The sequence below is a fragment of the Panulirus ornatus genome, chromosome 25, assembly GCF_036320965.1.
Source record: "Panulirus ornatus isolate Po-2019 chromosome 25, ASM3632096v1, whole genome shotgun sequence".
Classification (NCBI taxonomy): Eukaryota; Metazoa; Arthropoda; class Malacostraca; order Decapoda; family Palinuridae; genus Panulirus; species Panulirus ornatus.
Genome location: NC_092248.1, coordinates 10,564,203 through 10,577,745, shown reverse-complemented (window position 1 = coordinate 10,577,745; position 13,543 = coordinate 10,564,203). Strand labels below are relative to the sequence as shown.

Below are 13,543 nucleotides of genomic sequence, written 5' to 3'. Positions count from 1 at the left end.
CTTTTCTGGCAAAGGTTTCAATTCTCAAATAAGCATGAATTTCTACAAAGAAGTTACATCTTAGTGCCAAACGATATATCGTAGCATGTAATAGTTTGAGATATGGGTAAATTGTAACTGCAGAGTAAGCTTGTTTCTTTATGGTAATGAAATCATGAAGTTAAGAGTAGGGCGTAATTAAGCAATGATGAATGAAAAACTATAACCTGGGACATTTTTGGTGTAATATACAGTTTGGTTGTTAAATTTCAACTGAAGCTTAATTCATCCTTTTTCAGATGTGAGGAATGTGATCTGAACAAACTGAGGATAGATGAATTTTGCAAATGAAAATCAGAATTGTTTAACTTCAATAGACTACAAATTAGCTGCTGACTAAAGTGCAGTCCTGTTTTACTTAGGATAAACCATTAACCATTTGGTTGACATGGATACATAGTATGAAATATGAATAGAACAAACTGCTTACACAAGAGGATTGGTTATCCAACTGATAAGGTAAGAGTTTGTATAAGGCTAAAGTGAAAGGCAGCAACGATTTTAATCTGGCGTAAGATAAAAAGTAACCAAGCTAATTCATTTTGCATATGAAATAGCTTTTTATATGAAATTCAACTGTTGCAGGTTTCAGTGTTCTGGTGAGGTACAACGTTGTAGTGAGGCTCAGCGTCTTATGGTGAGGTTCAACGAACTGTGACGAGGTTCGACTCCTTTCAGCAAAGATCAGACGTACCTTGGTAAGGTTCGAAGTTGTTTGCTGAACTGTTGAATTACTGTGATTGGACTGGATATGTTGAGGTGGACGTGTTATGGTTGGTTTGGACTTCCTCTGATGATGTTGGAAGTGCTGCAATCAGAGGTTTTACGGCTATGTTGGAGCTATGCGAAGGTTGATTTCTTGTGAATTGGATGTGTTATAGTTGGACTGGACTGTTACTGAGGTTTGACGCAGTCTGGTAAGGTGTGCGTGTTTTAGTGAGGTGTAACTTTAGTTGTGGCTTGATCTAACGTAGTGTGGTTGGACTTTTTGTGTTGAGCTTAGGGGAAGTTGGGTTATGTGTGATCGGGAGAATATATGGTGAGGTTGGGCAAAACTGGAGAATGTGGTAAGACTTAACATATGGTGTTGAAGTTGGGCAAAACTGAAGAATATGTGGCGAGGTTTGCCCTTCTGTGCTGACGGTGAGCGACGTTAGATAATGTGTGGTGAGGCTGGACATTATGCTGGGCTTAGCTGACATTCAGATTATGAAGTAAGGCTGTACGTATTGTGTTAAGGTTGGGCCTGATGTAGTCAAGCAGATGTATCCTGATGAATGTTGCATGTGCTGTTTTAAGGTTCGACTACGTGTGAGATGAATGTACTCTGATAAGGACGGGTGCCCATTGTTGAGGTATACAGCTTTATGAATAACAAAATGAAGTAAGACAGGAGGTGTTGCAAGTTATTCCTCATGAGGAAACACCACCTTGTGGTGCTGTGTGCATGAGCGTGATATGTAATCATCAGTTGAGTTGCAGCATAGACGGGTTTGTTCAATTAAAATCTCGAATGCAGTGTTTAATTTTTTGATTATCTTGAATACAGTGTTTAATTTTTGATTGTTTATCTTTGTGCTAGTAATGACGTTTTTCCCACCATGGCATTTGTTTGTGAAAATACGGAATTCTATTGAAAACTTTTAATGTTTAATGGAACCGGAGGTGGTTTAGTGTCTCGTACAACAAACCCAGTTTACTAGGCCATTTTTGTAATGTTGATTGACCCCCAGAATCTTGGTTTGCTTATAACCTTCACATCGTAATCCGATCCTGTTTTCTGTCCATGAATAGAATTAATACGAAACCTTATTTACAACACTAAGATGCTTAATCACGGGGGCGTATGCGCAGATTTTCATGTGGCATGTGTTCTCATATAGAGTAACTGTTATTGATGTCTGTATGTATGTACATACCGTATGTACACTTGGTTAAATAAGTATGGGTGCACGATGGGTCCGATGCCTTCCTTGTGGGAGGGATGGTGTGCCTTGCTGTAGTTGGCCCGTCTGTTTGAATCACACTGCGGACGTTGCCAAACCGTAGATAAGGTTTTTAGTTTCATTACTCGACTTATGAAACACGCCAAACTATGATACTTCAGCTACCATACTCATGTCGGCCACTAATGTCATATTCATGGCAGTCACAATGGAAACCTCACAGACTTCACACGGAGCGACTGTATCCCTGGATAATGAGGGCTCAGCGTTTGTGGTAGTACCCGGCAGCTTAGTGTTCTCCAGAACACAGCAGCGGCATGACGAAACAAGTGTGTCGGTTCGGCCGGCCACGTGCACCACCCCAGATGACAGGTTGATTATGTCTTGTGAATGATAAGTATACGGTATTCGATGTGGTAGTACCAATATATGGTTACCAGGAGAGGGAGTGGGGAGTTATATTGGTGAGATATGTTGTTCAGCATACATGGATATAGGGCTACCAATGTGTAGCAGGTCAGACGCAAAGTTCTCAGTGTCCGTTGGACCTTGTCATAATGTTTCACATACTATGCATCGATACTTTTATATTTACGTATTGCTTAATGTAGTTGTACAGTACGGGGGTTCTACTCTCGTGTATATGTGTATGGGTTGATAACCACGTTCGCAGTAATCGTGGAGTGACTCACGGAAGCTTTGTTGTTTATTCAAATCTGATTATTCGCTCCTCTGTAGACACTCATGATGGGAAAATTAAATACCTTTGCCTCTTGGTCTTAGACTAACCTATTTGGGGGTTTCGATGATTAATTTTACTTCATTACGTAAACGACGTTCAAGTCATGAAACCGGGAGATGTTTGATGAATGAACGACACGCCCATGTGCATGTGATTTACGTTCGCGGTTCCACGCCTCCTTCCACGTTTGTGGCGCCAAACTCCTAAACCAACTGATGGTGTGCTAATATCAGCTTGCAAACTTCTGCACAACTGTGTCTGGTTTACTTCATGTGTTGTATTGCTATTTTAATGGGATGGCTAGGGTGCATGAGGACCACGCAGGCGCAAGGGTCGAGGGTCGGGAGGGACGTCAGCGGGAACAGTAACTCTCAGTACTGGCGTTAAGTTAACATTTGTTGACAGCGTCTTCTGATGTTATGATACCCGTTTTGATGGTTACGGCGGACTTTATGAGAAAGTATTTGAGTAAGATTGATGCACAAATGCCCTTTTTGCCAACACACATACCGTTAGTTTTACTGTGATCTCTGTTTGGCAAGTCATTGCATATGACCGAACCCTTCACAATGTCTGGGCAGAGCGATGCCTGTGGACCCAGGCTGTCTCGACGTTGCTAAATTTAGTGTGGACTTTAATCAGTGTATGCGCCATCTTAAGTGAAGTATGTCATGAAAAGTACTCATAGCTTATCAGCAACAAGCCTCTTCATGCAGTGTGTGATGTTCTGAACAGTTACTGGATGTTTTATGTGCAAAATGCAGTGCATATATATGTATATAGGGCTCCACCGTTATATTTGACTGACGAGAAATGGAATATATTCTCTGCTTTGTTAAAGAGCTGAAGTAACATGCAACCTTTGGTATTTTTAGTACAAGTGTAAAAGGTACAAATTCATAATACATATATAGCCGGCTTAAATCCCAGTGCTGCTTGTTCTCTTCGGACACTTCTATGCACAGTAATGTCTTCAGCTTTCCATTATCTCCAACGTTTCTTACGTCGTCGGTAAATGCTCCTGCGGAAGCACTTTTGATCTATTAATTATTAGGACTAAGTTAGTCAGCTTCGGACTTTTCATAGGGCCGTATCTCCCAACCTGATTATGTTGCACATACATCATCATTGTGTTACTGTCAGCCACTCACTTGCTTTAAAAATGCTTCCGTTCGTTCTTCTTGAGTTACCTAATTTCATGTAATGTCCTTTTATTATCGAGGATCTTCTAATTTTGATGAACCATTTCCTGTGGACACTATGAATTCATAATTTTTCATCACGTTTCCCTTTATCTTATCGCTTAGATGTGTGCCGGTTGATGGCATCAGTACAATACAGATAAAAAAAAAAAAAGGGCGTTGAATTGTTGATAGGCAAGCACTGTAGGTGTCAGCTGATGATAGCGTGTGTGTCAACGACTCCTGGCCACCCTTCCCACCGTCCTCCTATGTGAGAGGCTAGCCACATCGGGTGGCGTGGCCAGACAAGCAGATTATTGAGCTGCTGCACGCATGACGATAGCCGGGAGGAAATCGCTGCAACGGCGTTAGTTTCAGAGGGTGTCTGGACGGACGGAAGGGATAAGGCATGCAGCCGGGGTTACGATAAACAAGGGATTAGAGTTCCAAGATATTGAATTATATATATTATTTCCAAGTCGTATGATGTCGGTGTTCGATGAAACTGGATACTTTCATGGTAAGCTTATGAATACTGTATTTCATCATGTTGGATAAAATGAATTAGTTATAAAAAGAAAAAAGAAAAAGAAATGGTCGTATTGAACTGAGAAAAACTGAATTTTCAAGCTTTCATTTAAAATATTGTCGATAAGTTAGCTAGAATGTGAACTGCAAGATCAAACAATTTTGGATGATTATGGAACCGTAATACTATAGAGGACACGGGACCATATAAGTTGCATCCTTCCGATGCACTACGCAATGAATTGAGCAGAACGGGTGAAGGGAAAACAATTTTTACTGACAACGATTTAAAGAATGGCACTGTGATAGTCTCAGTATTAAAGAAACACAAACGATCATTTTATTGATATCAGTATACTTATTCTTACTCAAAGGATCACCATAACTTGTAAGTGAATGTATGGTTGGCAGAGAAATCGGTGTTATCGACGAGTACATAATTTCCAAGTGACCAACCTAGTACGGCAAAAACATACGCCAAAACCAAGGCCATCTGGGATGAAGGGAAAGGTATAAGAAAGAATATGTCTAAACTAATCAGGGCTCCGTAGATGTTTGTATGACACTTTAAATGTATAATGATTATAGGAAGAAGGAAAGATGAAAGGAAATTTAATCAAGGAGATTCAGTGACTTTTCCATAGTACTTGTAACTTGTTTAAACATGTTTTATAAATTTCATTATCGTTTCGTAGTTCGATTTATAACCATATTTGTAGATTATAAATAATGATATAAAAAAGTGACTGCACGATGAATATGCGGTCCGAAGGCTTCATATACTAAATGGGTTGATGACGGAGCTTCTGCTGTTTCTATGTGCTGATATTAAGTAGTAAAGCATATTGTTTTGTATCATTATTTCAAGTCACAAAGATGTCACGGTGTTCCTCTGACCCTAGACGAAACGGTTCTTTCAGGCTTGATCTGGAAGTTGTATATGATGGGAACTAACAAATCGTGCCTTGCAATTGATAAGCAGGACCATTGCTCCTTGACAGCCAGAATTGCTCAGACTTGTATAGCCCAACTCTTGAGCTTTGCGCGAGAATGCCCTAACTTGTATTTAAATTATTGTTACGACTTGTGATTCAATGCGGTTAACCGGATTCAATTCTGTGCCCTTGAAAAGATAACCCTACTTCTCACAGTTAAAGGTTAAGGTCAACAGGCTTCGACAATCTCCATTGAATTTGACAGATTAACAAAGTTGTTCGAATTTATCAGTTTGTATCAGATAGACTTGCAAGATAAGGCAAATGATAAACTTTCCTGATACAGAAGGATGTACATGAAGCGGACATATGGCTTGTTTCTAGTGCACAGTGCCACTGGAAATTAGTGAAATTAACTTACTGATGCCAGACACGATTCGTGCTGCATGTTTACTTAGATGTTGGCTTTGATATTTCCTTGCTGACAATCGCACAAACTAAACGATACTGAGGCTTAGATATTGATTTAACCTAAAATGTTAACTTCAATGGCCAGTGTGGAGGTTTAGTTGTTAACGAATTATATTGTTAAGCAGCAAATATTTTAAGATATGATGAAGAGAAACGGTCCAAATGCTGCAATAAAGTTCATGGGTTCAGAGAAGACACAGAAAATTGGTTGTAATTAGTGGATATTTTACACATCCCGTAATTGCTGTCGACTGGGTTTGTTGCTCTAGACTCAGAGAGATTCTTGACAAGCGGGAATAGCATACGAGTGACAGAAATGACAGACATTCACCATGACTGTAGGAGTTCACGAGTATGAGAGACAAACACAGAGAGGAAAGGAGATGAACGGGAAATTTAAGTCATTTAAAGAAGTGCTTCTGAGGAGAAAGCTCTCCCTCCGAATGAACTCTAGCACGGTCCTGAAGCTTTTCCCTCGCGTCTCATGAGCTAATTCCAAGTGTTTGTATCCACATTTGTTAACATGGATTATCTTAACGTATCTTAACGGCTTATATTTATTATTATTATTATTATTATTATTATTACTTGTAAGAAGAAGTGACAAATGATGTTACAAGCTAGAAACTGAATTTCTAGTTACAATCTACAAAGCAAAGAAGATTCGTATCTCTTAAGCGTTACCAGAATGGGCTGGGTGTGTGTCTGGCAAACTCAGAAACCAAGAAAGAATACAAGGCTTTTGCACTACCCATAGTACATGGGAAAGCGTTTATAACGTAACACTTGAAAGCCTTTACAACAGAATCCTTGATTATAAGGTTATCTGTTGGAGGATAGGAAAGGTACTCTACTTCCGTAATCATTATATATGGAGACAAGATAGTAAAATGAAGGAGAGCAATGTAAGGACTTGGGAACCACACAGACTGTTCTGTGCCTGTGCTCATGCTAACACAGGTTCCACGAATAGAAGAGGCACTTCTGAACGAGTGGGCTTACCAAGAAAGTGAACAAGAATTGGAGTGGTTGTGAGGGAGCACTTCTCTGGCAACAAGTTAGTGGACGTGTCGAGCAAGCTAACAAAAGAGAACGCACATGTTGCTAGCATCCAGTGATTATTAAAACTTTGCCTGATAGGTGTGTGAGAATAAGAGAGTGCCTCATGAAAGTAAAACTTCCTACTCGAAAGGAGAACATTGTGTATGTAGACAGCATACAAAAGCTTAAAAAGTTGTGAGATGAGGGACCCCTGAAGTGTAAACTGTGCCTTCACTGTAACAGATCGGCAGTTGCAGGCTTTGGTTTCTTATTAACACCAGTGTTGGTGTTTTGTAGATATTCTCCATATTTTGAAAATACCAAAGAAAGAGCAGCAGAAGGTCTTCACAAGAACCTTCAATTTTGTTTTAAAGATGAGAATCACATCTCTCCAGTAACAGAAACAAATCAGTGGAATCTAATTAATTGGGCTTAAAGCAGACTACACAGAAACTGAAATATTTGTCCTAGGAAAGAGCTGTTAAGAGATTAAATCTCACGGATGTAGAACTTCTTCCCAGTATTGTGTAATTAGGTACCGACGAACAGACGCACACGCACACTCAGAAGACAAAATAAAAGGATTCATGATGGCTTCAGTAATTTCTAGGTCATGAAGCAAACACAGAACAATCTGTGAGGTCAGGAGAGAATCCAGGTGGCACAGTAGGAGTTGGTTAAGTGTACACAGGGACATGAAATCATCTGAAGAATGTAAATGCAAAAGGCCAGGCAAAAACAAAAACTATGGATTCAGCGTTTGTTTACCAATTTGATTTACTTGCTCTCTCAGAAGTCTGCTTGGCCTGTTTTCGGGTCTTGCTGTGAAGAGTTGGCGTTAAACCAAGGAAAATATACTTGCTTTGAGGTGAACCACTGTTCAGTACAGTCGTGGCCGAGAAGTACCACGCCAGATACAGTGGCTGGCAGGACCCTGGTATATTGAGGTTTGAATTAGATTCACGCGATGACTCGTACAGATACGATTTAACTCAGTGCATGAAAGGAATCTTATAATTTGTAATGCTATGTGATTGTTAAGTGTACGGAGGTACATGAGATGATTAGAGTGAACTCTAATGAAGTAGGAGAAGCATTTGGCCTAGTGTTTTGGGGTTATTGTGCCCAGGGCCCGGGGACTTCTACCACGAGAAGATTAGGTTTCGGCTGTCGTGAAGCAGCACTGGATTTATCTAGGGCTATTGTCCCTCCTGCACGCGAAATTAGTCTGCTTGTCCGAAATGGTCTAGTTGCTGGCCACAGGTTTTGGTGATCAGATGGCCGAATGCGTTATATTGCAGAATATATGTTTATAATAAGTTAGACCACATATGAATCATCAGATCCCGTAGTTAGGACTTCGTAAAGTGTATTAGTGCAGGAAATTATGTAACGATCTTGTGATTTTAGAAGTGGGTGAATGATAGTTTTCATGATTGTCGACTGTTAGACTTGTTACGGAGAGGTTTTGTTGTATATTCCAAAGAGGTTATTGTTTATATATCGTGTTAATCTATGTTTTATGCCATATTACAATTCAAATATGAATATAGGGGTGGACCTTCTCTGTTGAAGTTTGTGTTCGTCTGTACTCGGATCTGTTCAACATACAAATGTTGATGCAGTATGTTAAAGAATTAGTTAAATCAAACAGTAAAATAGGATTGTAACATTCTTGTAAATGCATCACCACTTAAAGTTAATCAGTAAGTAACAAAGTCTACGTCAAAGACTTTTCTGCACGCCAAAATCCTCTCGCCTAATCACCACTTGTTTGTTGTTCGTGTAGAACGTGTTGAACAAGCCTAATTTTAGATTAGTTTCGACATTAGGCTATTAGACTATGTTATGTGTTCTTAATAGGTCTGTGCTATCAGTCAGCGCTTAGAATGTAATGTGATTTGCTCGTTTCATGTCCTTATCGCCAGAGGTGTTATTTAGGTTGAGCTTTTTTGACGCTCAGTAACATGAAAACACGCCAATGGATGTTTTGGTTCTATAATGCGTTTGCCTGCGCCTCTCACCTGAAGCACCTGGCCAACAGTTTTGTTAGATTGTTTTATCAAGCAAGACTAGATACTTTCTTCAAATAAATCATAGTTCAGGTCAAACATGGAGCTGAATTACACATCTATGCACCCTCTTTTTTATTTCAAAATAGTGTGATAAGTTGAATGTTTTATTTTTATTAGAATTGGCGAGCATTCCCATTTTGTTGATCCCCATTGGAGATATAAAGATTTATATTAATTGTGAATTTGTACGTAAACTTTACGTTCATATACAGTAAATTTCTTTATTAACTGATCACCTTCATTAAATCAGACTTGTGAAAATGGCTATGTTGAATGGCTTATATCTCGACTTATATCTAGTCATGTTCTTTGATAAACAGAAAATATATCTTTTGGGTTTGTGATTCTTGGAGACCTGTGACTTGTAAAATTAAAGTCCGTTAATTGACGGAGGTAAGTTTTCAGGTTCTTTGGTAGTTGGACCATCTTTCTTCAGTTCTTTGTTTTGCTCGATTAGATTTTTACATGTGATTCTATATTGATATTATTGATGTTGACTGGGCACTGTTTTTCAAGTTCTTAAATTAGGAAGCCATGTTTTTCCAGTCCTGTGATTGGTGTGCAAGGTGTTCCTTAGTACTGCATCTTATTATAGCTGTTAAGAATATGTTTCCTATGTATTAACATAGTGGAGGAGATCTATCTGACTTCGTAATTGGTAGAGAAGATTTATTTTTGTTACTGTGATCGGTTTGGCAAATATTGCTGACCCTATGGTTGGTAGGCATATTTCACTGATCGTGTGATAAAAAATTTTGCTAGTGCTCTAAGTGACGGAACAGATTTTACTAGCTCTGAGAGACAGGCAGTTTTCACTGCGTTATGATTAGTTTCATGTGATAACTAGTCCTGTGATCTCTATAACATGTCTTCAGGTCATGCGATTAGTCTTTTTGATGAAACAGGATTTTCTTGTCTTCTAGCGCATTGTTCCCCATTTTTATGTTACTGTGTATTACCTGAGACAGCTTGGGCAACTGATTTTTCTGTTAATTATATATATATATATATATATATATATATATATATATATATATATATATATATATATATATGTATGATAGCTATAGAATGGATGTGAGCTGATGCGTCCTTCATCGGTTCCAAGAGCCGGTTCCTGCTGATGCAGGAAACGGCGATCAAGTGATGGGGGATATATATATATATATATATATATATATATATATATATATATATATATATATATATATATATATGTATATATATATATATATATATATATATATATATATATATATATATATATATATATATGTTTGTGTGTGTGTGTCTAAATGCAAAACATGTATTCTTTCAGCTTTCAAGATGGATGCGTGGCTAAAGACCTGCCTTCTGCTCTGTTTGTATGGCTTCTTCAAGGAGCTGAGACCATCCGAACCTTTCCTAACTGAGTACTTGCTGGGACCACAGCAGAACCTTACTGAAAATCAGGTACTGAATGAGAATTGTTGTAGGCCCACCAATAATATGGCTTCTTTTAAGATTTTAAAGGTTTCAGAAAGACAGTCTTTGGCATTAAGCTTATTTTAGAAAATTTACTTACTACATATAACAAGTGAGCAATCAGAACAACCACTGGCTGTCTAGAAGCCACAAACACGCAAAACCTACACAGTGAAACAAACATTCTCACAGTAGAAGAGTCCCATCTCGACACGCTTCGCACTCAAATTCCTTGCAACAACACTTGATCCCTCCCGCACAAACTACTCTATAAATAACCACCAATCCTTGAGTAGAACTAAAAGGCCTATCCCTGCTTTACATCTGCCTATATATTCATAGATCCGTCACCCCCGGCAAACGCTTCAATAACAAAATGACCCGACAATCACCAGACATACTTCCATCGGAAACCATACTCCCTGGACGACCACGAGTCACATTCTCCCATCTACTCTCTGGATATCACCCATCCCTGCATTACTGCAAACACCAACACATTCCAATACTGTTTATGCCCACTATGCAGCTACCGCAGTGAAGTTACCGAGTGATGGAACACTTACAGCCCGGTTTCCCTTTACTCTCCTCACACAGACATCATTACACTATATTACATGTGGTTCTGCCCCATGTACTTGACTGGCCTCCTGAGTGTTGTGGAGCCCCATAGATGGATGGCACTCCTGGGGCAGGAAAGTGAGGTAAGGTAAGTTTTGGATGGATGTTAGGGAAGGGAACTCAGTACAGGTTATGTCTGAGTATGAATGAAAAATTGTAATGGCAGAGAGAGAGAGAGATTTATCAAAAGGCCAATAGATTGCCTTCCAGAATTAATATTTTGGCCCATATGTAGGTGAGCCCTTCAGTATTCCATGGTGAAGAAGGCACAAAACCAGCTGTTAGTGACACAAGTGTTTGCAATAGTTATCAATTTGTGACTGTTTTGGTCTTACGTTGTCATTTTTACATGCTTTTGTTTGTAAGTGATTGCTCTATATCATTGTATACACTAAATAGTTAATTTTATACCACCATTAACATTCCCGGAGTTTTTGTTTTGTACAGCAGTTGGCGTGTGAATGTTTCATGATTCTTTTCAATTTGTAGCTTTTTTTCTTACTTTTTCCACATGCACTTCTTCATGAATGATCATATCGCATATACCAAACAGTAGATCTTTTAAAACCATCACCATCACTGCAAGTTTGTTGAGGTGCATGCTACCATTAGTGCGTTGTTCCTTTGTATAGTTATCAACCTGGCTTGCTATTTTTGGTATTACATTGGTATTTTACTTATATATTTATTCTATTTTGATTGCTGTATATCATATATGCCAGATGATAAATCTGAGAACAGTAGCACCATTACGAAGTATCTTGAGTTGCTGCCAATAACATAAATGTTTATGATAATTATCAGTTTGTAGTTATTATTTGTACTGTATGGAGAGAGAGTTTCTCCATATTTACCTCAGCCTCTTTCTTTTTTTCTATTCATCCACCACTCATACTTTATAAGTATACTGTTTCACATCTTTTATAACGAAGTTCTTGCGTGCGTTCTTTGGTTGTCCCATCCCATCATCATTTGAAGAATTGTTCTTTGTTTACATCATCATTCTGGATTAAAAACTTAAGGGTTGTGTTTAGGTCATTCCATCATGTTTTAATGTTATGTTTATTCTTACATATTTTTTTCTCCAGCTTTGTTCATACATAATGGCCATTGTGATATTATAGATACCTAATAATAAACCTTATACCATCAGCATTACAAAGTGAGTTTGTTAATCATCGCTTGTGTGGTATGGCCAAATAATGTGCAGGAGAGGTTAGCATATGCTTCCAACCTAATCTGTGTATCTATATCTCTTGCTTGTTCCCTGTGGGAAGAGTCGCCACTTACTCCTGTTCCTATATACCTTTCGGTCATATAACATTCCACACATTCTTCCCCTAATTCTTTCCCTCTAGTACTCCACTACATTATCATGATATATCCTAATTTGTGCCTTTAGACCAAGCAAGAGGTAAAGAATCCAGGCTGTGGAATTGAGTTATCTGAGGAGCATGTGGAGTGAAGAAAGAAATGAAGGGGTGTATGAGAGATTTGGCTTGGCAGGGGATGCAAAGGGAGTGAATTGTAGATTGTGAGAGTGATCGAAGGGTTATTTTTGAGGTAGTTTGTGCATGTGGAAAGAATGAAGGACAGGTAGTTTACTAGGAAAATGTATGATAGTATGTGTGGAATGTTGTATGTGAAGGCATGAAAGCACAGGGAAAAGTGGAGACTCTTTTCCCATGTCACCCCCTTGAAGGGATTTCCCAGAGTGGACAGGCATTAGAGATATTGATAGATGGAAGATAGATGGAAACTAAAGACCAAAAAGTGGATTTTTAGTGATTTTTTTATATCTTTTTGACGCACTTATGCATCAAGTGTTTGCACGGTTGAAACTAGTTCACAAGTGTTGATATCAATACGAGGTATTCTTATATTTGGCATGATCTTTAGGGAGCCTCTGAATAAGTCTTGTACTTATTTAATGATTATATATGGCTAAAGAATACTTATATATAAAATATTTTTTCCCTATAAACTGTATTTCCCATAACATCATGTTTTGAGTTAAATCTTCATTTCCAGAATTTTTAATGAATATAAATCTTTTATGCAATGCAGTTATATTGAGATGATTTTTGTTTTTGCAGGTGTACTATGAAGTGTACCCAGTATGGACTTACTCTTACTTATCATTACTTATCGCAGTGTTCCTATTGACCGACTTACTGAGGTATAAGCCGGTCATAGTTTTTGAAGGTTGTGGCTATGTCGTCACATGGTGTCTTTTGTTATGGGCTCGGGGTGTCCCTGCAATGCAGTTGGTGGAATTTACCTATGGAATTGCCACATCTACAGAGGTAGCATACTATACCTATATCTACGCAAAGGTCCCTGCAAGATTTTACCAGAGGGTTACAAGCTACACACGTGCAGCCATTCTGACAGGCAGATTCTTGTCTGGTGTACTGTCACAGGTAAAGCATTTTGAATTATTTTCACACTGCTGCTTATCCATCTTGTATCCTGTACATCTTGGCTGTGTACTGTAAGG

At 38.6% G+C, this 13,543-nt stretch overlaps 1 protein-coding gene across 7 annotated transcripts in view; it reads left to right on the top strand.

The window, feature by feature from the left end:
• LOC139757261 (thiamine transporter 1-like) overlaps positions 1-13,543 on the top strand; it is a 50,432-nt gene that overhangs the window by 8,496 nt on the left and 28,393 nt on the right. For 2 of the 7 annotated variants that reach the window (XM_071677579.1, XM_071677582.1), the window contains 4 exons: positions 279-498; positions 625-737; positions 10,277-10,410; positions 13,140-13,466. In XM_071677579.1, coding sequence (XP_071533680.1) covers positions 10,285-10,410; positions 13,140-13,466 — 453 coding nt within the window. In that variant the 5' untranslated portion in view covers positions 279-498; positions 625-737; positions 10,277-10,284. Of the gene's footprint in view, positions 1-278; positions 499-624; positions 738-4,195; positions 4,429-10,276; positions 10,411-13,139; positions 13,467-13,543 lie in introns of those variants that run through there. The other 5 variants (XM_071677578.1, XM_071677583.1, XM_071677581.1 and 2 more) reach the window with 4 other exon arrangements.